Source organism: Aythya marila, assembly GCF_965140915.1.
Source record: "Aythya marila genome assembly, chromosome: 25".
Taxonomy (NCBI): domain Eukaryota; kingdom Metazoa; phylum Chordata; class Aves; order Anseriformes; family Anatidae; genus Aythya; species Aythya marila.
The window spans coordinates 1,118,913-1,146,796 of NC_139066.1; the positions used below are offsets into that span (position 1 = coordinate 1,118,913).

General features: G+C 45.0%; 1 protein-coding gene across 5 annotated transcripts; it reads left to right on the forward strand.

The window, feature by feature from the left end:
* The first annotated feature begins 504 nt into the window (after positions 1-504).
* On the forward strand, positions 505-27,475 carry MAP3K14 (mitogen-activated protein kinase kinase kinase 14). Of its 5 annotated transcripts, none has more exons than XR_014319068.1 (17): positions 505-547; positions 7,138-7,410; positions 7,983-8,052; positions 9,927-10,137; positions 10,260-10,868; positions 11,882-12,019; positions 14,420-14,549; positions 15,256-15,387; positions 15,802-15,906; positions 16,622-16,785; positions 17,172-17,322; positions 17,999-18,349; positions 19,481-19,587; positions 20,950-21,094; positions 21,689-21,789; positions 22,669-23,051; positions 23,270-23,407. XR_014319068.1 is itself a non-coding variant. In XM_082779305.1 (17 exons), exons 2-16 carry the CDS (start codon positions 7,158-7,160, stop codon positions 23,432-23,434), a joined length of 2,832 nt encoding a protein of 943 aa, XP_082635431.1. In that variant the 5' UTR covers positions 505-547; positions 7,138-7,157; the 3' UTR covers positions 23,435-23,453; positions 24,763-27,475. The 5 variants fall into 5 exon arrangements, 4 of the variants coding, with proteins under 4 accessions (XP_082635431.1, XP_082635428.1, XP_082635429.1 ...); XM_082779305.1 differs by lacking the exon at positions 22,669-23,051 and adding an exon at positions 24,763-27,475 and having other exon boundaries at positions 23,270-23,453; XM_082779303.1 differs by lacking the exon at positions 22,669-23,051 and adding an exon at positions 2,409-2,487 and having other exon boundaries at positions 519-547; positions 23,270-27,474.
* The last annotated feature ends 409 nt before the right edge of the window (positions 27,476-27,884 follow it).

Here is a 27,884-nt window from a genome sequence, read left to right on the forward strand (position 1 = left end):
CCTCTCCAAAGCCAAAGGGCACAAGGAGAACCCGCTACCAGCAGCCCCTCCCCGAGCGGCAGAGCGACCTCCTCAACACCCACCCGCCCCCTCCGCGGCCCGGGGCCGTTTAACGGTCACTGGGCGCACGCGCACCCTCCTCTCCCTCCCCACCCCCCGCCCCATTCCCATGACGCATGCGCACCGCGCATCTTCCCCCCCCCCGTGTAGCCCGCCCTCCCCAAGCCCCGCGCACGCGCAGCGCTGCACCGGCCCGAGGAAGCTGTGGGCGGGGCCGCTTTGCAGGAAGCCCCGCCCACTTCTGGGAAACCCGAGCCGCCCCCGGCCTCCCCGCCAAGCCGGGCTGGGGGCGTGGCCGGCGGGAGGCGGCGGGCGGTGGTTGGGCGCGGGAGGGCGGGGGCGGGAGCGGGGGCGCCGTCACGCGGGCGAGGGGAGCGCCGATTGGTTGGCGCCGCGGGGGGGGTGGAGCCGCAAGCCGGCCGCGCCTGTCAGTGTGCGGGAGCCGCCGACGGGGACGGAGGGACTACGGCGGGCCCCGCGCTCCGCGGTAGGTTGCCGGGGGAGGGAGCGGGGTGGCGCTGGGCGCTGCTCGGGGCCGGCTGGTGGCGGGGGCAGCGACCCTGGAAGCAGCCCCGGCAGGGCGGGGGGCACCGAGTCCGGAGCTCCCCGGTGCCCCCTGTTCTGCCGGGGCTGCTCCCGGTTCGGCAAAATGAGGCCCGGTCCCTTAAACCCCGGGGCTGGATAAAAAGGGAATTACCCGCCCCTTGGCCCTTCTTTGGGGCAGGAGGTTCTGGTGCTGCTCTGCTGATGAATCGGTCGCCGCTGTGGTTGAGCTCGGTGCTTCCTGTCTGCCTGCTCGGGACGCGCGGGGGGCAGCACCCAGCAGCCCCCGAATTTCTTTCACGAGGTGTTTATTCGTGCTCCTTCACGGGCAAGAGCTTGCACCTTCTGGGCCGTGACAGTAGCGATAAGAGCAACCGGGCCGGACTTTGAAATGCGTGTCTGTAGCGCGCCGCTTTATTGCCTTTTAACCACGTTAAGATCTGTTATTGGCACTGCCACCAGATTCCTCTGCAATGAGTCATTTGCTATTAACTATTAAATTTTAACTGTTAAAAGAGAGACCGAACCTTCGCACAGCATGCTGTGAAGAAGCGATATAACAAGGGAGCCTGTGGCAAACAAAAAACCTGAAGGATTTGCAGGGCCTGACCCGGCATCGCTGGGCTTAGCGAGCTCTGCCGCTGTCCTGAATCTTGTTTCAGCGCTCACAGCGGTAACAGGCAGAGCTGAGCCCTTGCTGTGGCAGTGATGTGGTCCCTAATTATCCCTCTGGCTGCTAACGGGAAGGAGCCAAGCGTGACCGTGCTGTCCCTGTAACTCGCCTCCTGCAACTTTTGAGGTCGGTGGCAAGCGCCAGGCAAACCTGGGAGAGCGGCAGGCTCCGAGGAAAAGGGACGTCGGTCTGCAGAGGGTCTGGAGGTGCTGGGGAAGAGGGGGTGTGAGGGAACCACGGCGTCAGGAGGGTGTGTGGGGGACCAGACGGAGGCCTCGGCACGTGGGGCTTGGAGCTGTAGGAAGCCGGGCTTTGCTCGTCACGTTTCAGCAGCATCGGAGCACAGGGCACTGAAGAGGACAGAGCACGTCTTGTCGGAAAGGTGCTTCTTGCACGCTGTAGTTAAGATGGAATTTTGCTCAGGATGGGCAATTAGAATTTGCTGTGGTCAGTTCCTACTTCTACTTTATCATATGATAATAGTTAAATTCACAGGACTGATTGTAAATTAGGATTGCATAGAAATGCTTCTATGCTAAATTTGACAAAGCTTTGGGTTTTTGTTTTTTTGCTTAACATTTCGTCAATGGTGCCTTACATAGCACTACAATTATAGCCTTACATGACGTTTTTATAAATGTGCATTGAAAATTTCAAGCCACAAAGCAATTATAATTGTAATAACTAGTAAAAACCTGGACCTGCTGACTCGGGCAGAATTGATTTTAATATATGTCTGTGGTTAGTGCTGGAGGTTGTCCATCTAGGTGCTTCGTATACCTTCTTGCTGTAATTTAGGAAATAGCTTCACTCCACAAGTGGGTCTTCAAAACCAGGCTGTTGTTAAACGGTGTCCTGAGTCTGCCAGGCCAGAGTTCGTTCGGATGCTTTCTGTAAGACTTGTTTGCAAAGCAGCTTGGAAAAATTGGGCACCTTGAATGAATGAGAATGCAGTGATGTTTATAAACTCTGGGTAAATGGTGTTATTCTTATCTTTGTTTAAGAGCATGGAAAGAATTGTTAAGGGGTGAGCTGTTCTCAAGCTTGTACTCGAGGAAATGAAGATAGATGTGTTTAGATACTTACAGAAATTCTGCTGATGGTTAAACCCAGTCAAATATTTTTCCTGCAGACTTTGGAACCAAACTATTGCAATATACTACTGTCTGGCAACTAAAAAGAAGTCGAGGCTCATTATCGTGCTGTTTACAGTAAGCAATATAAATGGCTGAAACGGGATTTTGAAATATTTACTATCCAACCACTTTAAAGAATATGTTGACATATTTATTATCGTTTGTAACATAACTTAAACGTAACGCTGATAGTGAAATCCTTCAGACCGAGAGTTCTGCGGTGGTTTGGCTTTACCTGGTGGCCTTCAGGTGCAGGTGTATGCTGCAGCACCTGGCAGCACGTGGGACACCGAGAGGAACCAGGCAGGTTGTCTGGAAGCCTGCTGGACAGGCAAAAAGATAACGCTGTGTAGAGCAAGAGAAGGGAAAGGCTGTGAGCATCCTGGAATAGTAACTGCTGCTCTGACTCACCAGCAGTTTAATCAGCCAGACGCTCTATTTATTTTTACTTTGGAACTCTTAAATACTTGAAGTAAGTCTTTTCCTCTTAAACATATTACCTTACAGTGGCATTAAGTGTGTTTTAAGATAGGGGTGTGTGTTGATTACTACAACTTTTTTCTTTTAGTCCCTTCTGAGACAAATTGAAACCTCTCCCTTGCTGACAGCACTGAGCTTGTTTAAATAACAACCCCAGGCCCATGCTACAATAATATGCCTTAAACTGACACAGCCAAAAACGGAACTGTCTTAATTTCAGTTCCATCTGAAACGTGGCAGGCAAGGAAGCTCATCTGCAGCATCTGAGAAGAGACAGCAGCGAGGAGGCAAGAACGAATGGAAGTGGTACCTCGGGTGCAAGAGTGTTGTGTGTGTTTCCATTCCTTAGGTCCCAAACCAGATCTTTAGCGTGATTGATTTATTAACAAGCGTCATCTATTCTTCTTTTTTCCCCAGTGAAAACTGTTTTTTGGTAAGGCGCGATGTCTTTGACTGATGATTTTGTAGCTAATACTCCAGACGGATCTTTTTGGTTGCAGACTTGGCTCGCTCTTGACTAACCATAGCTCCACCAGCAGGTATTGGGACTTGCAGGTCCCCGTGTGGTGCATGCTTTTTCTTTTCAGTTGCTCTTCCCTGCTCTAGTGATACATGAATTCCTTGCTCTACCTTGCTGTTGCTTTGTGGTAGTGGTCAGCAATGCAACGTGATTTAAAATGCTAGTTGTGTTGTTTTAATAAACCAATAGCAACTGCAAAAGAGAGGATTAGCCTAAGTTAATATATTGTTCATCAAACTCTTCTCAGTAAGGAAGTGGGAAACCTCACTGAGACAACTTGATTTTTTTTTAAAACTAAATGTCAATGTGAAACTGCTGCTGAACGTTCACACTCAGACTAGGAGAAGAAATCTACGTACTTAGAAGCTGACCTATGAGGTCTAATGCATATTTTAAAGCTCTTTCCCAAGTTCTTCTTAAAACTATAACAAAATGTTAACCGAAATTCTCCAAAAAGCTGTTGGCAAGGAAGATTTGACTGATGCAGACCAAGCAGGATTGCGTATTATGGTGTGCTGCAGGGTGCTTTAGAGTTGAAGAGGTATTTGTGTTATTTTTTTTTCACCTGTGAGTCTTTCTATGTAGAGCGTAACTTCATGAAACACAGAAATGTACTTTTAAGGTCCCTGCTACAAACAGCTTCCAGCAGAAAGGCCAGTGTTGAGATGGAGGAGCCAAAGAGGGTGAATGGGGACTTGGTTATGGACAGGCAGGGGAGGGAGGAGACTTTAAAGGAGCAGAAAATGTATGGTTCTCTCGTGCATTAATATTGCTGAGTGTCTCCTTCGTTCTGAGTCCGTATAGGCCTTGGGTGGCCTTAGCCAGGACACCAGTTTCTCACAGGCAGTGCTGGAGGGAGGAGTTGCCGCTGCCATCGGGCTGGTGCCTCCACAACACAACTGATACCGTGTTTGGCTTTCATTCTGTAAAAATGCACTTTCTTTTTTACAGCAGTGAGAACTGACATTAGTTAATGAGATGTGAGCTTAAATCTTAGTGAAGTTAAGGAGCAAGGGGCCTATCAGACAGCTAGCAAAAGCCCTTTGTGGGCTGGGGGCGTAGCATGCACGTTTATCTGCTGTATCATTACCTGACTTCTCCTTTCTTTTCTCCTTGAAAATAACGAGCCCGTACACATGTCTACAGAAGGAAGGAAGTTGGGGATATTGAAAACAAAAGTCACAGTTGAGTCTCAGTGACTTGGATGAGTGAGACGAGGCCTTGAAAACCAGAGAGGCAATTCTGGGGCACGAGGCAGCGGCGACCCCCCAGCCCGGCAGCGAGGCTCCCGGTGCTGCACATCTGTAGCCCGTACAGGAAACCCTGCTCATCCTGGGTGGTGGCGAGTTCACGGGCAGCCGAAACCACAGCTCCAGCGTGTCTCTTGTTGGGCAAATCCTGTTCTTAATGGTCTTGCCGAGGAACCTCGGTACCCGCTCGCTGCATTGAAAGCTCCTGCCTGGAGCTGCACTGCGCAGAGCTACACCTGTGGGGCTGGGCGCAGGGACCGAGTGCCCATGTCCAAATTGTTGGGGCTTATCTCTGCGGGTTGCACAGCGATGAGTCTCGCCTGTTTGGTTCTGAATATGTAGCTCCGAGAGAAGTTATGCTTCAATAACTATTTAAAAGTTCTGGTTTGGTTTTCATCCCAACTTCTGCCAAGTGTGCTGTGCTGTACATACCATCAGAACAGTTGGGTTTTTGGTCCTTGCAGGGTCCTGCAGACTGTATGGCAATGGTTAAACTGGGCTGGGCGTGCAGCTTCTGTGCCTACACAGGCTTGCAGACCTGAGTCACACATTAAACTGTCTGAGCACCGGCTGTTGCTTACACTAGCTACCTCCTATTTTTTTTTTAGTCGTTGGGTGAGCTATGTACTTTGTTGACTTTAATCTCAGTGAAGTTTCCTTGTTATTCTTTTCCATTTCAGAGGGTGGCAAGGACTTACAATTTTGTTTCTCCCCTCCCTCTGCTGTCTTTTAACTAAGCTGAGGAGTGATTTGGAGGATTACAGGTTTTCAGAGATGGGGATGGGTTTGCACTGCGATCTTTGAAGGTCCTTGAAGGTGAGGGGAGGTTAAGGAGGGACAGAGTTAATGCAAATCAGGAGAGAGTGAGTGTAAAAATAGCTCTGAACTTGTCAGTTTGCTCACTGGTGGCTTGGTTAGTCATCTGGCAGGCTGGCTTTCTGCTGCTCCAAGGGATTATTTTACAGCACTGAGATTTGACATAATTTCTGTAGAGAAGAGGGAGAGGGATGGGTGTAATGAGTGGGATACTGTCATCAGCACTTCTTTTGCACAGCAGCTGTTCTCTGTTTAGCCGCTGAATGTGGTCATTGTTGACTTTCCTTGTATACCTGCCAGGTTGTTAGGTGACTCATTTACAAATCACACCAAGGTTTGTGCACTTGGCTCCCAGGCCATTCCCTTCCCCTTCCCTCGGTGGCCCTGTAGGCACTGAGCTCCCGCTGGTGCTGCATTTGTCACCGTCCAGTGACAAAGAGCTTGTCTGGGTGAATGTCTTGTTGCCCCAGGCAGCTATTCAGGGGAAAAAGGGGAAAGAAAAAAAAAAAAGACAAGAAACTCTGTGGTGTAGATTTAAACTGAGGAGCCTCAAAGACCTGCTCCTGTAATAGTTCTGTGATCTTGTTTTGGTTGGCCTTTGTTCAAAAGTCCCTGCTTCTCATCTCATATTGGGTTTGTGGTAGTTAACACCTGTTAAGGTTTCTGAATTTCCATGGGTTGTTTAATGATGGAAATAGTCATTTTAAGATTTTACACTTGAACCGTGGGAGAACAGAAGAAGGAAGCAACCTGGGTGGTTAAGGGGTGATCAAGCATGCTCTGGTTTCTGGGTTAAACTCTGGTTTCTGGGTTAAAAGAAAGCTGCTATGGCTTAGCTTTTCCAGAATCCAGCTTGGGGGTAGCGGGGGCCAAACCAAAGCTGTGTTTGTGCTCCCTGCTCAGCCCCTTCCCTGCCGTGCTGCTCAGCTATGGAGCTGCTCCCTGCCAGCATCTTCTCCAGCACCGACTCACGTTGGTCCAACAGGCTGCAAGAGCCTTTCTTTTCTCAGACTCGTTTGTGGTTGACCAAGGATTTCAGAAGTTATTGGCAATTAAGGGGAAGGAAGGTGGAGAGGGAGGAGTTGTGTACGGGCAGGCTCGTTGCCTAACCTTTTTCATTGGAAGGAAAAATGGGAAATGGATTCCAGGGCAACTGAGTACAAGGAGGAAAGCAATTAACAGGATTTTATGACCATTTTGTGTGCTGCTAGGGCTTATTGTAATTTCTCCTAGTACACTCTAGGAGAAAATCTCCCATGTCTTTGCTTCTTTTTTTTTTTTTTTTTTTTTAATGTATATTCTTCCTGTTTAGTGATACAAGAGTTCCCTCTACTATATGGTTTCATAGTTTGCATTTAAGCTGAGGGAATATACCAAAAAATAAACTTCCCTTTGAAGCTTGTATAGCCTCAAGTACTGAAAATAACATTGACTCTTCAGATCTTCAGTGGTACAAGTCAGGGATGGAGCACTGGCAGTCTTGGGTTCATTTTCGGTTCTGTGCTCAGAGGTTGGACAGGACCTTGGTTTGGTCTGCATTGTGTGTTAATTCGATACCTGCAGCAGGCTCCTGTTTCTCTTGAACCTGAAGCTGCTTCTGCCTGTGAAGTTAATAATTTTGACAAGTGTTTTGCTTTGTTTCTTTTTGTTCTCTACCAGTGACTCTCTGAACCTGTGAAATGGCAGTGATGGGAATTACGTGCCAAGGAGCTCCTGATCCAACTGTCAAGCATAAGAAGGAGCTCACAGCTACAAAGGGACTGAACAAGACAGTGAGTGAAAAGCAAAGTAGTGTTTGCAAAGTAGAAGATTCGAAGAAGGGCATCTTTCATAGTCAGTGGAAAATCCTGAATGATGTAATCACCAAAGGAACAGCAAAAGAAGAAACAGAAGGAGGCTGTGCATCAATTTCTATTATTGCCCAAGCAGAATGTAAGTAGCAGGGAGGTTTGCTGTTCATTGAGAAAAAGGAATGTGTAACGCGGTGTGAGATTTCACTCGCTTTGCACTCCTGGAGAGTTGAGCTGAAATCTATTTGTAATCCCATATGGGGTGGAGTTGATGACACATCCCAGTCTCTATTTAGGAAGCTCATGAAATCTCTTAATAATGTAGCAGCATCCACTGAATAAAGCAGAAAGACCAGCATGTGGCCATTGCACCTAGCTTTGTTGACTAGAAATCTATGTCCTTCATTTGTTCTTGGCTGACTTCTGAAGGGTGTTCTTAAAAAAATAATAATAATAAAATAAATAAATAATAATAATAATAAAGGCTTTTGGGTGGGAAATAGCTGGGGGTCAGGAGATCACAATGCTGGGGAGCTATATCATTCCAGGGAAGAAGGGATGTACTGCAGGCAATGTGGCACGCCTGTGTGATGATTTGTCTAGATCACTGTTTGGTTTAGCAAGTTGGGAAAGGTGTTTCTTAGTTCGGTAGTTAACAGAAGAGGGCTTGCATGATACTGAAGATGTGTGATGATCCTGTTTTCTTTCACACAGGTGAAAACAGTCAGGAATTCAGCCCCACTTTATCAGAGAGATCTTTTATTGCTCATACTAAACGTTACAGGTGAGAGATCTCTTAACGTGAACACCCACCTTCACTGTTGTGTGTGTTACCTTGTCCAAATCACACTGGCTCTGTGTGCTTTCATTTATGTTTCTAAAAGAGACCCTATCTGGATTGGCTTTAGTGTCTGAGGCTTGGGAGGAGCATGTCTTTCCTGAAGCGTCTTCCTCAAAGCCTTTCTTTATATATTTGAAGAAAATATAAGTTTAAGCACAAACTACTCAAAAAGCCTTGCAGTGTCTCATTGTCAATGCCAGCTGTTTTACTGGCCTTTGTAGTTTTCTGCCACTTTATCCAGGTTCTCAAATTTGTTTTGAAATCATGGAGTGTTTTTTGAGGTTCATGGGCTTGAAGTAGAAGGATTCAAGGGACAGTTTTGGTCTTTTTTTAACTGAACAGCACTGATGCTTTTGAAACTTCGTTACACCATCCTCTTTAAAAAGTTGTGGGAAGATTAGACTACTGCTGGGAGTTTTCATAAGAAAAAGGAACTGCTGCTTTTCTGGGGAGGATAAACAAAAGAGGATGAGAGAAGAGCTTTTGCTTAGTAACAGCATCAGCAACGGAGTTTTGAAGAGAAGCTGAAACAGATAAAAGGGGAGTAACCATTGCAAGAGAAAAATGGAGGTCTCTGGGACTTGCTTGTCTGAAGTCATCTGGGCATGAGCTGCCTTTTCTTCCATATGTGCCTATTAGGGCACAAGCTGTAGCTTTATTAAGCCCCAGCGCTCTCTTAAGTGGGTAACTGGGATATAGAATTAGGTTCTGCCTGTTCTCTGGAAGTTTTCAGACGCTGAATCTGATCTTGTGGGTTACATGGTTTGACACAGCACACTGACTTTGACGTTGTCCCACGAACCATCTGAAAAAATGCAGTGTGAACCATTTCTTAGGGGTTTGATGTGGAATGCACATCATGAGTATGTTCAGGTTCAAGGCAATGTGGTAATATCAGCACCCAGGCCTCTGGTTATGGGATCTGTTACCATTCAGTGGTGCGCTGAGACAATAGAAAAGATGGAGAGAGCAATGGTGGCTGTGAGCTGCGTTGCTGTTTAATAAAAACAAATGAATATACCACATGGATTAAAAGAACAATAATAATTTCTTCATTTGGAGATCAAATATCCTGTTTTCTCTTACAACTCAATTAAAAAAAAATCCAACTACCATGATTGCTATTGAATAACTGTGGGCATATTTTCCTTCTGAGAACTGCATCTATTTGTATAAGCCCTCAGCTGTTATTCTGACCAGTGCTGTTTTATACACACACGTGCACACATAATGCTAGAAATGTTATTGTAGTATTATAATAATTAAGCTTTACATGCTAGAGTTTTCTAGCTTCTTGTAGCTGTTCCATTTTAGTGCCCTTCATCACCCTTTTTCTCTGCTGCAAAACCTATTTTTCTTTCAAATAGAGAAGACATTTATATTATGAGCACTTTTGTTCATTTTAACAAATATTTAAATATTATGTTTATACTTAATCTCTGTGTTCACTATAAAACATACACATAAACTGTCTCAGAGCAACCTGGAGACATTCGGTGCTTTTTGCTGTCTACTTTGCCCCTTAGTCTTGCTGTTCCTTGCAGAATTTGCAAAAACTGTGAGCCTTAATGCTTTGCTTCCATCCCCACAGCCCGTATTTCTTCCTTGCAATGCCAGATATACTACTGTGCCTTGATTCTGAAGTTACAATTGCTACATATTAGAAGGCAAGAAGCTATGTTACAGTTCTCTATTCTTGACATCTCAGGAGGCAGAATTGCTATTTCTTGTTCTTGTTCCATCGGTCGTAATTGTTAACTGAGGGTGTGCTTTCACCATCAGATCTAAGAGACTTCATGCATTTTGGTTTCCAATAGCCGCTCAGACAGTCTTGATCAAATCCCCAACAATGTGGCCCACGCAACAGAGGGGAAAATGGCACCTACCTGTTGGAGAGGGAGGCATCGTGGTAAAACAAGAAAGAAACGTCACAAGAAACGATCCAAGCTGAAAATACAAACAGTGGCTGCTGGCAGGCGAGGTCCCAGAACTCCAGAACAAGAGAGCTGCACCCCAATTCCAGTCCAGGTGAGAATCCTTAGACCTTCCTCTTGCAGGGGTGGGACCCCTGCGAGCTCTTAACAATTCTTCTTTGAATTTTGGGTAGCTATAATGAGTTTACTCCTCAGCTGTTCTGGTTTGTTTTCTAGGAGGATGAAACACACCAAAGTACTCTTCTCAGAAACAATTTTTGGTTGTCAGAACTTAACAAGGATTTGATTTATGATCCGCTGCCATTTGAGAAACCTGAGAAAGTTCTGTCCACAGGCAAACTCCATTTACCAAAGAGCCAATACAAAACAGAACTGCACAAGCTGATAAGCCCTGTTCAGTGCCTTAATCACGTGTGGAAACTGCACTATCAAAGGGACAGTGTTCCACAGCCTGAAACTCTCCATCCCCTTCCATACAACATAATACCCCCTCATTTCCCACATCTGGACAGTCCTCTCCATCACATGAAACTGAATGCTCTGGAGACATATTTCCATGGCAATCTCAACTATCAAGACAGTGAGCATCGTTTATCTGGGCTAAACTTGGAATATAGTTTCCCCAACTGCGTCAACCAGTCCATGCAAAACAGTTCGGACAAGATTTCTGTGGAAGAATACTTGGTAGACGCCTTGAAGGGGAGTGTGAGTCTCGGTGAACCACAAAATTTAGCCAGCCTAGCCAAGACGTGGAGAGGAGGCGGTCTGGACCTGAAGGAACAATTTCAAAGAGCAGATGAAAACGAAGGCGTGCTACTTACTGAGGTGATCTTCTGATCCTACATACTAGTGTTGTGGTAGGCAGAGTTTCTCTTGGGCTTCAGAAGAGAGAGAACCTACATCCATGTATTGACTTCTGTAACATGACCGTGTTTTCTGTGTGGGTATTGATACGGTTGAACACTGTCAGTTAGAGGTAGATGCGACCTTGTTATTTGAAGGACATAAAGCCCTGTCTTATATTGGTGTCTCTGATTTGTTTTCTCATTCACAAAATATGCATGCTTATTTATGAGAAGTATTTCTGTGCATAGTCAGTCTTCAAAAACATCTTCTCTGTTTGTGAAAGAATCCAGTCCACTGAGGTGAACAGACAGCAATATTTTATTGGCTATAGTTCACCTGGATTGTGACACAGACAGAAAAATGTACCAGGGACCTATAGATTGCCAAAAGTGTGTCTGCTGCCTGTGGTGGTAAACCATTGAGTTACCCACTATCCCTTGCCAAACGCAGGACATGAGCACTACAAATGCATGAAAATCTTACAGACATGATTTATCTCTTACAAGTTCAGATCTTAGCCAGCTCCTTAAACTCCTATTAGAGCACTCTTCACTGGAATCAGTGATGACCCTATCAGTACAGTCAATGGAGTTCAGGGTGTTACTTACCTGCCTGAAAATGTTTACGTTGAGATGTAAAGCACAATCTCAGTCAAGTGAGTATAAAAAAGGTGTAGCTCACACATAGATGCCTCAATTTAGTCAGATTAACCTTGTTTTGTTTGTAGAATTTATCTTCATCTTCACAGTCTTGCAGGTGAAGGGAATAGTTTGGAGCTCCAAAACTATCCAAACACGGGTGGTCTTTCTTTATGACAAAGGTGAATAGTCATTTAGGTGAAGTAGGGCACACACAAAAATCTGTCAGGTCCTCCCATATTGTGTCATCTCAAGCCAGTGGCAGAAGTAATTTTATTCACGGATTTTTAAAGAGTTATGGTATTATGTGCTTCCTTGCTTGCTTCATCTTGTTTTCTGATTTTTATCCCCTAGAAACTAAAGCCAGTGGATTACGAGTACCGAGAAGAAGTTCATTGGACCAAGTGTCATGGTTCCTTGGGCATTGGCTCTTTTGGAGAAGTCTACAAAATAGAGGACAAACAGACAGGATTTCAGTGTGCTGCCAAAAAGGTAATCTATGTGTGAGAAAGGGGGGGTTGTCTGATATAAGGAGACATAGGAGATGTGTACTGGATGTTAGGAAGAGTTTCTTCACAGAAGGGATCGTTAGGCATTGAACAAGCTTCCCAGGGAAGTGGTGGAGTTGCCATCCCTGGAGCTATTTAAGAAACATGTGGATGTAGCGCTTAGGGATGTGGTCTGGCAGGGGACTTGGTAGTGTTACATGGCTTGGAGGATTGTACCTGAAAATATTAAGGGTCTTTTCCAACCTAAATGATTCCATAATTCTGTAAAGAGCAAGTGTCTTCTAATTCCACAGACTGTACAGTCACAGTGCAGTGGTTATGTCCAAGGGAAAGCTTCAAGGTGGTGGCATGGAGAGAAGCAGCAGACAGAGGTGTGCATAGTAGGGCAAGCTTAGCAATAAGAAATAGGCTTATTTGGCTTCCAAGTGTGATAAAGGTATCTTGGTTTTTGCACTAAGACAGGCCAAAAGAGTAGAGATTTCAGGAAGATCTTAAGTGTGTTCTTAGTGTCTGCAGATGGAAAAAAAACAGCTCCGACTTGCATGCTTGTCTAACTATTCCCATCTTAAAACACACCCAGTATAAATGGAGACATGGCAGGTGTTTCTCTGTTGGCAACAGACTGAAGTAGGAAAAAGATCAGACAGTTGATAGGTACTCAAAAAGGAGAGAGCTTTCTCCTGTTCAGGGACTGTCATACCCAACACTGGCATGTTGTAAGGAGGTGATCCTGTTACAGGTGCAGCAAGGATATGTGTTTTTCCAGGAGTTGGCATAATAATCTATTGTACACCAAGTCATATGTCACTGTCGTGTGATGTGTGTGTAACTTGAATGAGGGTATTGATTTGTAGGCGGCCATGGGGTGCCTCAGAGGTGAAAGCAAAGTTATAATGGAAGTAGCTGATGAGAACGCAAACTACTTAACTTGAACTTAACACTTGAACAGTTTTATCACCTCTGTAGAACTGTTTCTCACATTACTCCAATAGAAAACTTTGAAAAGTGTGTGGGAAGTGAGTACGAAAATGTTATGTGAGAAAAGAATTGGAACTTGTATTTTTCAGTTTTAAAATGTTCGCTTTTTTTTTTTGTTTACACTGGCATCAACTTGATGTATTGCCTGGTGGAAATACAGAAGTGGCAAGACTAAGCCAGCTTGTCCAGGTTTTTAACCATTTCATTTTTCAGGTGGATAGAAACAAACATATTTAAAGCAAGTAGAAAATTATTTCTTGTTCTTCATCTTTATGCTTTACATGTGGAATTTTGTGGTACCATGACCAGTTTTTTTTCTGACAGTATGTAACTACTGAGTTTTATTATCCATCATGCAATTACGCTGTCTCAAGAGAAATAGCTGTTAGTAGTGGGGTCTGTTTTCAGGAAGGAGAGGTGATAGTGCTGAAAAGAAATGTATGAAGGTAGGAGATTCTTAAGTCTTTCTAAATGGCAATTACTTTTTTAATTCCTAGAGGATTTCAAAGGGTACTTCTGTAGATAAGAAGTGTCTTCTCAGGCCAAACTCTTAACCAGTGAGTTCTAATGTGCAAGTTGAACATTAAACTATGGTGTATTTCATTTCACGTAAGTAATTGTCTGGAATTACTGCTGTCTGCCCTTGTCAGAAGGGGACTACCTGACCTTCTTTCACCATACTTGGTGTTGCAAGCACCTGCTCTCAATTGTTGAGATTAAAGCAAACTGGCTATAGCTGGATTGCTGACAGTGAAGAAACATGATACATCTTTTTCCCACCAAAATCGTAATGACTCATGTTTTCCTTCTGGTCTTTAGCAAATTCTTGGTTTATTTTATTTGGCCAAACTCAGTGAATGTTTTTTCTTTAACCATTTTTCTGTGCAGGCTGAACACCACTAAAAAGGTGGTAGTGTATATCACTGCTTCAGGCATATTTCATATTCTCTCATATTTCACAGGAGCTGTGTCTGCCAAGTACTGCACCATCCTTAGAATTTTTTTTTTCTTCTTTCAGATCTCATGAAAGCAGAATGCTTAAGTTGTCAGTATTATCTTCTTAACTGAGACAGAAATTACCTTCCTCCTGAAGATTGCATGTAATCTGTAACCAAAAGCCAGAGGAATTGCAAGCTGGCATCTTTTTTTATTATTACTTTATTATTTTATTTTTTTTGATAAATCTTCACTTGGACACTGAGGATTTAGGGACTCCCTTTGTCCTTGTTCAGAGTTGATCTGTGTGTTGCCACTTAACTGCTGTACCCACCGATTTCTGAAACCAAAAGCTGTCTGTGAGTTTCCGCTGCTAGGCAGTGCAGGGCTCTCTGACGCAGGCACTGGGGAGGGACAAGTCTGTCAGGATGTGTCATGAAATTTGTTTGGTGTTTCTTTGTCACTCCAGGTACAAGTTGAACACTTCCGTGCAGAGGAGTTGACAACGTGTGCTGCGATAACCAGTCCTAAAGTTGTCCCCTTGTATGGAGCTGTGAAGGAAGGACCTTGGGTGACCATCTTCATGAAGCTGATGGAGGGTGAGAAAGGAACAGCCACAGTGGGAGCATCACTGTAGCTGTCAAATGCAGGGGACATTGATCTTCTCTTCCTCCTGCCCCAATTTTAAATTCTGTTAATTCTCCGGTGTATCTAAGTGTTCCTAGCATTAACTCCTGAGTGGGTTGGGATAGGTTTCTGTTACCCCTGCTGGTGTCTTTTTTTGGGGGGAGTCATTTCTAGTCCAGCCCCTCTTCCTTTCAAGATGCGTATCTCTCAAACACCAGCTGTAAATTCTCACTAAACCACATAGTTGGTGCTGTTTTTTGCTTTCACTTTTATGTGCATGGCACCATGTAAAGCACGTTGGACTAGAACAGGAGATGCTCTATAAGCAAATATAGATGGTTCCATGTTGCCCAAGGCTCCTTTTTCCATCCAGGCCCATGGAAAGCACAGCCTGTGAAGGATGGCTGATGATCAGGAGCACCTAGAAGTGTCTGATCACAGAGTAGTTGATTTTAACACGAAGCACTACTGTTAAACTGATGCTAAGCAAAAGGATTCATGAAAGAGGCTGGTATCCACAGGCAGTAAGACCTCTGGGTATGAACAAAAGGAATAAACCCATGCGTGTAAGACAAGGGCTGTCAGGCCTGGCAGTTTTCATTTCTCCGTCAGAAACAAGGAATGTTGATGATGCTGAGAAGAACTTAACAGATACGGACTCTATGGATTCCTTTCTAGGTGGCTCACTAGGTCAGCTAATTAAGCAGAATGGCTGCCTGCCAGAGGACAGAGCCCTCAGTTATTTGGGCCAAGCATTAGAAGGCTTGGAGTATCTTCATGCTCAGAACATTCTCCATGGAGATGTAAAAGGTAGGATGCTATTTGAGGTATCTTGTTCTTCCCTTTTTCTTACAAGGTGCAAAGGGCTTGGAAATTGAGTTACTGTGAGTGTCTAAAGTTTATTTACTACATTTTCAGCTCTGCATTTGAGATTGGAGCTTAACTTAGTTCTATACAGCTGGGCTTATTGTGATATTTGTCACCTCTTTCTGTTGTCCAGTTGGTCTGACAGGCTGTTTGCCCAGGCCACTTCATCAGTGGGATAGAGGATAACTGGGATAATTATAGTTGTGTATGTGCTTGAGCCAGTGACACTCCATAGGAATAACAGACCTTGGTTTGGGCTCAAAAAAGTACCTCTGTGGGCTTTAGGCTTTGTATTGTGGCCACTCAGAGGAGGAAAAAAAAAAAGGAACTGACCAGTTAAAAACCTCTCGTTGGCAGCGGAAAATGTGCTTTTGTCTGATGATGGAAGCAGGGCTCTTCTGTGTGATTTTGGTCACTCTGCTCACCTTCACCCAGATGGCTTGGGAAAGTGCTTGGTCACAGGTAAGGTTTTTCTGGTGTGATTCTAAAGAATTGCCCTGCTGACTCATTCTTTCTTTTTGAGCATTCATGCTTGGCTAATCTGCAGGCAACCGTATTTTCCAGACTTAACATTTATTGACTCTACTGTGAAGTATGTCACTGACAGCTAAAAGGAATTTAGGTTTGGAATTCAGTCCTTATCTTCAAGTCTAGAAGGTTGTTGTGTTTATGTTGTTGTTAGTATTATATTTTTATTGAAAATTAAGTCAACCTACCTCATTCAGCATTTTGTCCCTGCTGGACATCACATCCAAACTTACACGACAAGTCAGAGTTAGATTTTTAACTTCATTAAACAGCTGGGGAAGAATCCTGACCTCCACCAAAGGAAAAAATAATTGCTGACTTCTGGCAGTGAAACTTTACTTTGCTTCTTAATGCATCTGTTGGAAGAGATGGATATATTTTCTAATGCTGAGTTCACCAATGGCATTTGCCTCCCAAAAATGCTAGGAAGGGAAGTTTAATACATACATCTGCATATAAGGGATGAGACTAATGGGGGCATGTAGCTCTTGAACAGCTGACAGGAGTGCTTGATGCTGCTTTTTGGGTGAAGCTGACTTGTTTCTCACTTTAACTGAAAAGACAAGGAGGCTGCCTTAGGCTTCCCAGCAGTTGCACTGGAACAATTGTCTAGTTTACGTGCAGTGAATTTTCATTTAAATGGTTTTAGGGAACTATGTGCCTGGCACAGAAACTCACATGGCTCCAGAGGTGGTCATGGGAAAACGCTGCGACTCCAAAGTGGATGTCTGGAGCAGTTGCTGTATGATGCTGCACATGCTTAATGGGTGTCACCCTTGGACCCAATATTACAATCATCCTCTCTGTCTGAAAGTAAGTAATTCAAAATATGTCAAGTAAAAGGTACTTAGGCCTGTAAAATCCCATTATAATTAACTAAACAGCAGTCATTTTAGGAAGTCTCTCTGAGAGACAGTTCTAAGATGATGCTAACCTTGCTATGGCAGTTAATAATTTCTTACTCCATTTAGACTGTTGCATATTATACATTCTAGAGCTCTTTCTTTCCTATTCTGCTCATGACTTCGGTGTGAATTTTGAGTCATTCTACTCTAAAAAAAAAATAAATAAATATACTGCTCAGGCCTCTCATGCAATGGTAATTTCAGTTGGAAGCTCTCTGAGGATGGGAAGAACCTTTCTGAAATCAAATGAAGCCTCTCCGGTCTAGCCTCTTTCACTTCCTGTTTGTTTCACAGATAGCTAAAGAGCCACCTCCTCTGAGGGAAATTCCACCTTCCTGCAACCCTCTCACTGCTGAAATTATTAAAATGGGTCTGGAGAAAGAGCCTGTTCAGCGAGCATCTGCATCTGAACTGAAAACCAAGACCAGTGTTGCACTTGAAGAAGGTAGAAATGTCCCATATATAAAGCTTCTTTCACATGCTGGTAAAGTGACCGGTTGTGTTAGAGTGGTCCTGTAGGGACATATCAGTGTGTTTTACCGATGTATTCTGGTGTCTGTTCAACATATCACTTGCACAGGCTTCAGCACTGATGTACATTTTGGGGTTGATAGCTTTTGCCCACATCCCTTTCTTTGAAATTACCCTGAAGTGACTTCTTTATGTTTCTCACCCAAATAAATTATTTCCTGTGTGCTGTCACATGCTCCTTCTTCCTTCTCTACTTGAAGCAGATGATGTTTTGCTTTACATGGGCTTGTTAAGGTGTGTGCTGTGGCTTGGCTTGTGCTCAGCTGATGTATCAAATGCATCTAGTGTGCTGGAGCCTGATATGCAGCAAAACTGAAAGCAGAGGTTTATTGCATCCTCAGCTGTAACTTATAGTTGTGATCTGGTCTTCCCTCTAAGACTATCCATGATTTATTTCAACTTAATCCTTCTGAAAAGCTCTGTGATACAGTAAGAACTTGTGGAGATGATCTGGCTCTGTTTTCTGAAGAAGCTAAATTTCACATTTCACAGCATTTCACGGCAAGATACAGTTCTGAAACTTGTATTGTGAAGGAAAACCTTTACCTCTTTTCTCTGTATGACAATGTTTGTGTTCTCTGTTTTTGTAGTGGGAGGTGTGACAAGCCCCTGGAAAGGTGAATACAGAGAGCCTAGACATTTATCTCTGAACAAAGAAAACAATCCACAGACATCCCTGTCCCCCACAGTGAGCCCAGTTTCTGAGACTCATTCTGACCCAAAATTGGCAGACAAAGTTTCTTGTGTAAGCCCAGTCTTACCACCACCACCTCTGGAACAAACAGAGGAGGTTGAGGGAACCCCTTGGAACGTGTGCAAGGAGTTATCTGGGATCTGGGATCCACCACCTCTCTCCTCGACTCCTCTCCCCCTGAAGAGTTGCAGCCATGTGGAGAAAGCAACAACCATTTCAGAACAAGAGCTTCAGCAGCTGGAAATAGGTAAGTGATGAGATACGTAGGGAATTCAGCTTTTTGCTTAAGAACATGATAAAAACACAGCTGCTTTATTTTGGCCTTTTGGCAGTTATTTTATTTCTTTGGGAATGTCATTTTGTTCATAGTGCATCTCTTGTTATACAAATGGTTTGCCCTTCCTTGAAATTATCAAAACTAGTAGCTCTTAAGCAACTAAACATGCCATGAAGGTAGTGGTCAGGATTTCCTTCCACTGTCTGACCAGTGTAGTGAACTTCTGTGGGAGGTGTGGGAACCTCTCAAAAAGCAGCCAGTTTTCAGATGTGTGCTTATGTGCACTATATAAACAGTCTCTGCAGTTCTAGTTTCAGATGAAGGTTTGAATACTTCAAAAATAATTTTTTTAATAAAGGGATAAGCCTTTTGAATGGGAGATTTCAAACAAAGCAGTGTAGTTGAGGTCAGTCTATGGCATTGGAAAAGCTATACCCACCAGCCAACAATACAGAATCTGAAAACATGAGATTAAGTTCAGAGTGAAAAATCAGTGAAGTAATAGTCCAGTTCCATTACCTCAACCTTTCAATTCTTTATCCCATATTTTCTTGTCTTCATAACTGAATTGAAAAGTTCAAGCTAGAAAAAAAGTGTCTTGAAATGTAACTTGTCAGAGAACTGAGGAATATCATTGTAGGAGTTGCTGAGGGCTGTCTTTTTTCTCAGATGGCTTTGGACCTCCATCATCCTTGTCAGGTCTGGATATCATCAACACAAGTTAGTGCAAGAGCAGAGTACCTCAGATTGTCCCTTTCCCTGGTATGATGCAGATGGTCTAGAGTGAAGACTGACAGGTGGCACAGTAGGCAAGAACTGGGAACTCCTGGGTGCAAGCCCTTTCTGACTTTTTGCATGTCACTGCACGATTCCTCTGTCCTTTCTGGCTCAGTTTCCCTATTTTCCCCGTGGTAGCAATACCAGAGAAATTATGTGTCAGGTAGTTTACAGACACCAGTGTCAGTGGTCATTATCTAACACAGAAGATTATTAAGATTATTGAGATTATTAAGAGTATTAATTGTTATAACTGGGATTGGAGCAGGAACTCACAAAAGGAATAACTTTAAATGTTTTCCTTCCCTTTCTTTCTGCTTGCAGAACTGTTTTTGAACAGCCTTTCACAGCCTTACTCGCTGGAAGAGCAAGAACAAATGCTTTCATGTCTCAGCATCGACAGCCCATTTGTGTCAGATGCCAGTGAGAAGGTGAATATACGTGGATGCTAGTTGTGTTACTGGGGGTGTGGAGGGGTCACAGGGTAACCGCCTCTGGAAGCTGTGACCAGTGAACATCTGGAGCTTTTCACATTTCTTGTTGCCTTTGACATCTGTTTTTCTGCAGCATACTGGAGGGATGAAACTTTGTTCTTAGGCAATGGGGTATTTAGGATTTTAGTTGTTTTTCAGTTTGTTGTTCCACGATGATCCCTTTCTTCCAGTTGCTCTTCTGGGCTGTGTTTTCACAGTAAGCATCAAGTGTGTGGATCTGGAAAACATCAGTGGCCTTGATCCTATTTATGTAGAATCAAGGAACTGAAGAAGTAGGGGTGAGCGAGCATAGGAACTGTACTGAGTTGGACCCAATGGCTGAGGATCTTCTTCCTGGCCACTGGAGGGATGTTTAGGGAAGGAGCAAAAGAATGGGGCAGAACAGTAACCCTTCTCCTGGATATTCACTCCCAACCTATGGATCTGATCTCCACAGATCTGTTTTAACCTACTCATACTAATGACCTGTATATTATTTAAACACTAGGTTTAATTAATCAGTTGCTTTAACTCCGTTATTCATAAGATAGGGAATACCAGTTAAAAACAAACAAACAAAAACAACACAGAATAAGCCTTGTTGTACCAGGAAGGATGTAATTTAATTGTAAGCCTTCAATCGTTGTTTTCAGACAGGGAGTCCAAAACGGTGTAGCCTGCCATCTGCAGGAGTCATTTTTGAACGTGATCGTCTTTGCTTCCTATTTCTGTTCCTCTTCTCAGTATTGTAGTGCTTTCTGAGGAGAGTTGAGCACAGTTCTTTGCAGTAGTTCAGATGTTGATACAGCATGGGATGTGACTCTGCTTTTTTTCTCTATTTCTTTTGCCTAGCTCATAACCCTAACAACTGATGTGACTTTTGATGGGTCTTTACCCATAAGCTGTTGCTGTCAGATTGACCTCCCATGACTCTAAGATAATAGAGACTTTTCCAACAAGCACAACAATGCAGTTGTTTATGTAGAGTTACTGTTTTTTCCTGTGCATTGTCACTTAACAACATTAGATTTATCTGATGCTTTATTCTTCTGTCAGTATTATGAAACCCTTTTTTTCTTTTCATCCAACTCTTCAGCTGATAACTGATTTGATTATTGAGAATAGCTTTCTGTGTCTGCAAACTGTTGCATTGTTATACATCCCCTTTTCTAGATGGCAGGTAAATGCTGAGTAAGTCAAGGCCCAATCGCACATCCCTGTGGATTATTTTTTTTCCCTTGAGGTTATTTTCATGTTTGGTGTCTTGTGGAAGCTCATGTTCTTTAGGAGCCTTTGACAGACTTGTGCTTACTTCTGCAGAACTCCATGAAGGCTTCGCATAGCTTGAGGGACACTATGAGCTCAGGGATTCATTCCTGGAACAGCCAGACAGATGGACAGAGCTTCAGCTTTAACAACCTACTGAATCGCAGCCGTCACACGGACACTCCTAGCTATTTCAATGGTGAGTCCATCTTTGTGAAGTCTGGATAAATGATTGGGTACAGCCTTCTCAGTATCTAGCAGATCTGGGGTATGGAGTCTTTGAATTCTTCATACCCTTCAGTTCCTGTGTCAGCACAGACCCTCCTGAAAGCATATGGGCTGTCAAGAGGCCAAGTCTGCTCCAGTCATAGGTGGGTGGAAGTCAAGTCTATATAATCCAATAAAAGCCAAAGAAGCTTCTGAACCCACGGAGTCTGATTCAGCTTTGTGCCTCGCCTTGTGCAGCTGCCATGTGCAAGACTATATGCCTTATAACCATAAATTTCTACGGAGTAATTTTGAGGGCATGTTGTACAAATCAGTATGTCTCTTCAGCTGCTTTCTTGCTAAATCCAGCTCTGCTCTGTGAGTCATTGTTTTCTTCAGCAATCCTGTGTGCCCTGCCAAGACCTACATAAATGAAATACTTGATGACAAAAAAAAAAAAAAACACAACAACACCACAAAACACTGGTCTTTTGATGCCTGTGTATTGATAGTCAATTCTCCAATGTGGGGCTGTGAAGTTGTTATCCGTACAGCAGAAGTTAATGACTTCTCTTTCACATTTCAGGAGTGAAAATCCAGGTCCAGTTGCTAAGTGGAGAAAATTTACACATCAGGGATTTCCAGAGAACAAAGGTGGGAGACATTGCCACTGGGATAAGCAGCCAGGTAAGACACAAAGCTAGGAGTTGTTTAAGTATGGCATTTTGTCAAAATGATTTCTTCTATCATGCAGCCTCATCCTGCCTTAAAATCAGCGAACCAGAAGTCCGTTCAGGGACCCTAATGATGTGTTTAGTTACATAACTTGAGTGCTGTTGTTGTAAGTGTGATACCAGAAGATACTTTATGAACTACAAACCATTGGAAATCATCATAGGTATCATAGTTCATAGAATCATAGACTGGTTTGGGTTGGAAGGGACCTTAGAGATCATCTCATTCCAACCCCTGCCATGGGCAGGAACACCTCCCACCAGCCCTGGCTGCCCCCAGCCCCATCCAGTCTGACCTTGAACACCTCCAGGGATGGGGCATCCACACCTTCCCTGGGCAACCTGTTCCAGTGCCTCACCACCCTCTGGGTAAAGTAATTCATCCTAATAACTTACCTAAATCTCCCTTCTTTTGGTTTAAAACAATTCCCCTTTGTCCTATCACTATCTGCCCATGTAAAAAGTCGCTCTAAGGCTGCAATGCAGTCTCCCTGGAGCCTCCTCTTCTCCACGCTGAACAACACCAGATCTCTCAGTATTTCTTCATATCTGAGGTGCTCCAGCCTCTGAGCATCCCTCATGGCCTCCTCTACACCCCCCTCTAACAGTTCCACATCCTTGTTGTGCTGGGGGCCCCAGACCTGGATGCAGCACTCCAAGTGGGGCCCCACAAGGGCAGAGCAGAGGGGGACAGTCCCCTCCATCCCATGCTGGATGTCCAAGATACAGTTGGCTTATAGTTGTTGAGCTCCATCTTAAAAAGTACCTGTGCTCCAGTTTAAAAATCCTTCTCTTTGACTAGAAAGATAACTTCTTTCCCCTCTGCTTATAGAAGAATCACTCTGACCTTTTCTTCAAGAGCAGTAATACCAGCTAAGGGAAACAGGCTGTGTTTGGCTGTGATGCTTCCTGCTTGTTAATGTGGAGGAGATGCTGGCAGACTCCAGTGAACCCCACTATGGGCCTTTTTGGCAGGACCTGAAAGAGACTATGGGTGTCTGTGGGACCAAGACTCATCCAAGTGTAAAATGTGATCATCTCTAAACAAAGAGGTTGCAGACGTCCAGAATGTGTTTCACTGCTGTTGGTTCTCTTTGGAGTACATCATTCTTGTGGACATCACAAAGCAAAAGGTTACCAGCCCACAGACGAACTGGCAGTGCCCAAATGCAGCCAGTTCAGAAAACACCTGCAATGGCCAACGACCTCAAGGAGGCAAGTTAGCAGCAGGTTGAATGCTATTAGTCCAGTTTCTGAGATACTTTCTAATGAGATAATCTATTTCAGGATCTTTCTGCCAGTCACAAGCTTCTCTCCTGCAGCTTTTCTTGAGTGGTGATGTCATTTGCCAATCAGGCTGGGTTAGTTAATGGGTTATTATGCTCTGAAAGAGGCTTGAAGTGGCATTCAGATTAATTTGTTCTGCTTCACAGGTACGGGTCCCTGCCTTCAGTCTGGTTACCAAAGAAGGCCAGCCAGTGCACTACGACATGGAGGTCCCCGACTCCGGTATTGAGCTGCAGTGCACCCTTGCCCCTGACTGCAGTGTCAGCTGGACATGGAGAGTCAAACACGGTCAACTGGAGAACAGGCCGTGAGGCTGCTTCTGCAGTGGAGGTTTTTACCTTGTTGAAATATGGAATTGCAAAAGCTTCCAGCCACCCCTGCCATCAAGCACCACACACAGTTGCTGGTGTTTTGTGCTGAAGTAGGATAGCAGTTCAGCAGTTCACTGCTCTCGGGCCTCACTTCTGTTGTCTGCTCTGATCCAGTTCCAAGACATGTCCTGAAGCTTAAATGTTCCCCAGAACAGTGGGAATTACTTGTTTTGGGTGTGTGAGATTGAGCTTGAGAATGGTACACGAAAATTCCTGCTTTTCAGAGGAATGTGATTGTGCTTTTCAGGAGCATATGGGGATTGGATGAGAGCTCCCGTTGCTCAGCCTCTGAGGTGAAGCTGGTAGTTCCTGGGCTTGCTCAAAGGAGGTGGAGGTTGAGTATCTTCAGTGCAGCTGTGGTTGTTTGTGCTGAGGGGAGCTGGCTAACTTCCTTCTAGCTGGAGGAAAAACTTAATGTTTCTGTAGGCTTTGGGTAGCATCATCTCTACCTCAAGCCTTCTACATGGGGAAAATTGACAGCAGTAACTAGCTGGGTGCTTGGTTTCACCTCCCACCCTTCCCCGCAGACACTTCCTTCTTGAATCAGAAAAGAACTTTGTTCCCAGAAAGAGCTTTGCTTGCAGCTCTCATCTTCTGAATCTCCTCCCTGACATAGGAGCTGGTGCTTCCCACTCTGTTGTTGCTACCAACGAAGGGAGTACACGGTAGGGCAGGAGGAACGTGTTCCGTGGTGGGCAGGGTTGCGCTCCTCAGCCCCGTTTCCACCGCTGCTGCTGCTGACTTGCTGCAACTTCACAGGAGCTGTCCTTGTCCGCACAGCTCCCCCTGGAGGGGGCAGGACAGCAGCTCCATCAGCTCAGGCAAAGCCTGAATTCTGCTGCAGAACTGTTTTCTTAGATCCCACTCCCAGCTACCAGTCCTGCCATCCGCTCAGCCCCTCCGCTGGAGATCAGTGTCCCAGTGCTGCGTGGCGTTAGCTCAGCCCGTCTGCACCAGCACCTAAAGGCTGGTACCAGGCTTCCTATTCCTCCCCTCACGTCAAAACATGTTAATAGAGCGGGACGGGCAGCTGGGCCCACAATGCCTTAATCATTGGTGAACTTTTTTTTGGTGATTATTTTTTTGTAAAGTATACAGAAACTGTATGTGTCAAGTTCAGACGGGCGGGTGTTGCTAGCCCTTCTGTAACCCAGAACAAAACCAGAGGGAGGCGTAAGGTACTTGGGTGCACTCGTTCAGGGCTGCTCAAAGTCCTTGTGTGTCTGCAAACAGCAAACCGATTTGCTGGTGTGCTGTGCCTCTTCCAGAATGCTGGAACCACAGCGGCCGCAGAGCCGGGGCTGCTGACACCCAGGCTGAAGAGAGGAGCAGCTCCCAGGGAGCAAGGTCAGCCGTGCCAGATCCAGGCTGGTGTTGGGAGATGCAACGAGGCAGGAATGTCTGCAGGTTTCTCAAGTGAAGTTCACTTAAAACAGCTGGGAAAAGTTAAGCTCTGGACCTCCCATTCTGAGGACCAGTGACCTGCAATTGATACTCTTTCCCTTTGGTCTCCCAGAATATTGGCTGGTTTTGCTACGCTAGGTGTTGACATCCTTAACCAGGAAACTGAAGTTATCATGCAGTAGAAAAGTGGAACTCTTGAAGAAGTTAAACCTGTCACCAGTGTGCATATAGTCTCTTATAGCACTTTTTTGTTCTAAAGCACTTAATGAATTGTCCAAAATAAGTATATCTGAAATGCAGCCACATTAAGAGTCTTTTTAGTAAACAGTTAAAACATTATGCACACCTTTTCCAGGCAGGAGTGGGGAGGAATAGGGAAGTTGGCACAATTTTTAGCCATAAGCTACTACAAGTTCTAGGCTCTGGAGCAACAGGGATCGAGGTGCCTTGCAGCATTCCCAGGAGCTCCCAAGCAGGTGTTGAGTGCAGAAACCAAACTTCCTGCACTTGGCACCCTCCTCGGGCTTCCTCTGAGGGGGAGAGGAGAAAAACCTGTTGGCTGCTTCTAAGAAGAGTCTGTCATAATAACTGTTGGTGACGTGTCAGTGCAAAAGAATAGTCTGTTCCCTTCCTGAAGGCTGCACCTCACGGCTTTCACTGTCGTCCGCAAAGTGCCTCAATGTACAGGTGTGCGTTTTTGTACGTTGGTGTTAGACCCGAGTTCTGCCAAGCAGTAGGACAGGGTACAGCAGTCCTCTGCTTGCGGGACCTGTGAGCTTTACACTTCATCTATAGCATTAACGCTAGTCTTGGGCCACCTGAGTGGGTGGGTGAAAGGCAGGAACCCTTGTGAAGCCAGATTGTCTTTGCTGGGTAGGTGGAGATGTTTACGTTCTCCTGCGCTCTCACACCAGCATTAGCCAGTATCTCCATCCTGTTCATTTTGTCCAAAAACTTCAATCCTATTTTGCTGCCACCTCAAGCAAGAAAGTGAGGCTGCAGCCCTCCACGTTAACAACCATTTACAGGGCAGCTGCTCAGAGGAGCAGGCTGGGGCGTCAGCTCTCCCTGCCGCGTGGGAAAGACGCTCCGGCTGATACCACAAACCATTGGTGCTTTTACTGTCCTGAAATGTGGTTCTGCTCTCGGAAGTATCTCCAGGGTTTTAATGTTTTTGCCACCTACCAACTTGGGATCTCAGCTCTCTCCTGCTGCTGGGACAGTTTCCTGTTAATTTGGCTGGTTGTTTTTGCTGTGACGGGCAGAAAAAGCCCAGCTTGCAGAAAGGCTGGCTGTGCAATACCAACAGGCAAGAAAGTAAGGAAAGTTTTTTTGTTATCCCTGTTAACATTTGTCTTAAATTGTGTGTAATAGCATAATTAGGCTTTAGGACTGAATCCCCGTACAAGTTAGGGAGGGAGGACAAATAGTAATAAATACAGATGGCTCTTGTCATATAGCACCTTCCTTAAGGTCTTTGGGAGAAAAATCACCTTTGGCAAAGCAATACAAAGCTTTGGGATGGGCAGTACAGGCATGGGTGAAGATGATGGAATGACTAGCTGGTATTGAATGAATGACACTTTATAAAACTGTGATTTCTTGAAATTAACATTTCAACCTGTATTTTCACAGAAAAAAATAAAAGCTGGAAAAAAAGGATTCTTTGTTTTCATGGTCGGGGGTTTGATATGTTGTACCAGAGAACACGAAGACTACCGAGTGTGGCATTTTTTTAAGAGGAGCCTGGTTTGAGTAACCTTCACCCTAGATTTTGGGGGGATGCAGGGAAGAGTCCTTTGTGGGTGTGAAGAGGCAGCAGTACCTTTGGCAGATCTGAGCACAGCATTTGCTGAATGTGTTGATGCTGCTCTGTTTCCCAGTTAAGCACATCGTCCCCTTTCCTCCTCCTGTTCCAGTTCTACGTCCTTGGCTCCATGCCCGAGCTCCCTGGTGGTTACAGGGCTGCCATGAGGCTTCCCAGCATGTTCTCAGCCATCTAGCTAGCTGGCATTCACATAACTTTGGATCGAGGCTTTCCTGTCTGAGAAAACAGGCTGATTTGCAAAAACTGTGGCTATTTGTGTCAAATGAATGTGTCCCTGCACCACACTGAAGCTTTGTCAGTGAAATGATGCCCCCTCGATTTCCAGCTATCCCGAGTGCATCTCCTGTGCTGTTTTGACAAGGCCCAGGTTCAACTGATCAAGGGAAAGCAGAGGGCACTGCTCGCTGTTGCTTTATGTTCCAGGCAGGGGCTTTTGCTGTACAGGGGGCTGACACATCTTCCCCTCAAGAGTGAGAGAAATCACTCCAGGATCCTGAGGAATTGAGGTTAAGCAGACGATGCCGGAGGTTTGCCCACACCGTGCAGCATGGGCTTCGGCTCCCTCTTGGTGCAGAAGCTGCCTCCACTTGCACGGTGCCTTTCTGTCAATGCGGTGGACTGGAGGTGTGCTCACGGCCACGTCAGTGAGCGCATTAGATCAGCTACCTGAAATGGAAAACCCAAATTCCAGCCAACGGGTTGGGAGGCTGACTTTTGCTATCATGTACCTGTTTGTACAGTGAACACAGAAGTCAGGTCAGCTGTCCACAAAAAAAAAAAAAGAAAAAAAAGGCGCATTGATTGCATTTGGGATTTCCTAGACTTCCCTGTAAAGACATGGGTCAGCTTTGGGAAGCAGTCCTTGTCTCTGAGGACAACCCAGCTGAGAAGCCAGGTTGTGCCCTTGTGCAGGACTGAGCCTCGCCCAGGGCTGTCTGCAGCTCCGTGCTGGGGTTGGCGGGGGCAGCGGGTGCCTTCCCGAGCATCCTGGTGACAATGCGCACGTGCTCATGTGGGTGCCAGGGCCTGACAGCCGCCTCCTCAAGGACAACGCAGTTAAAGATGGGGGACTGTGCCTCTGAAGTGTCACAAGGCCTGGCTTGCCCTTCCTGTTGTCCCCTGGCACTTACTTTCTCGTGTTTTCATCCACTAAATCGC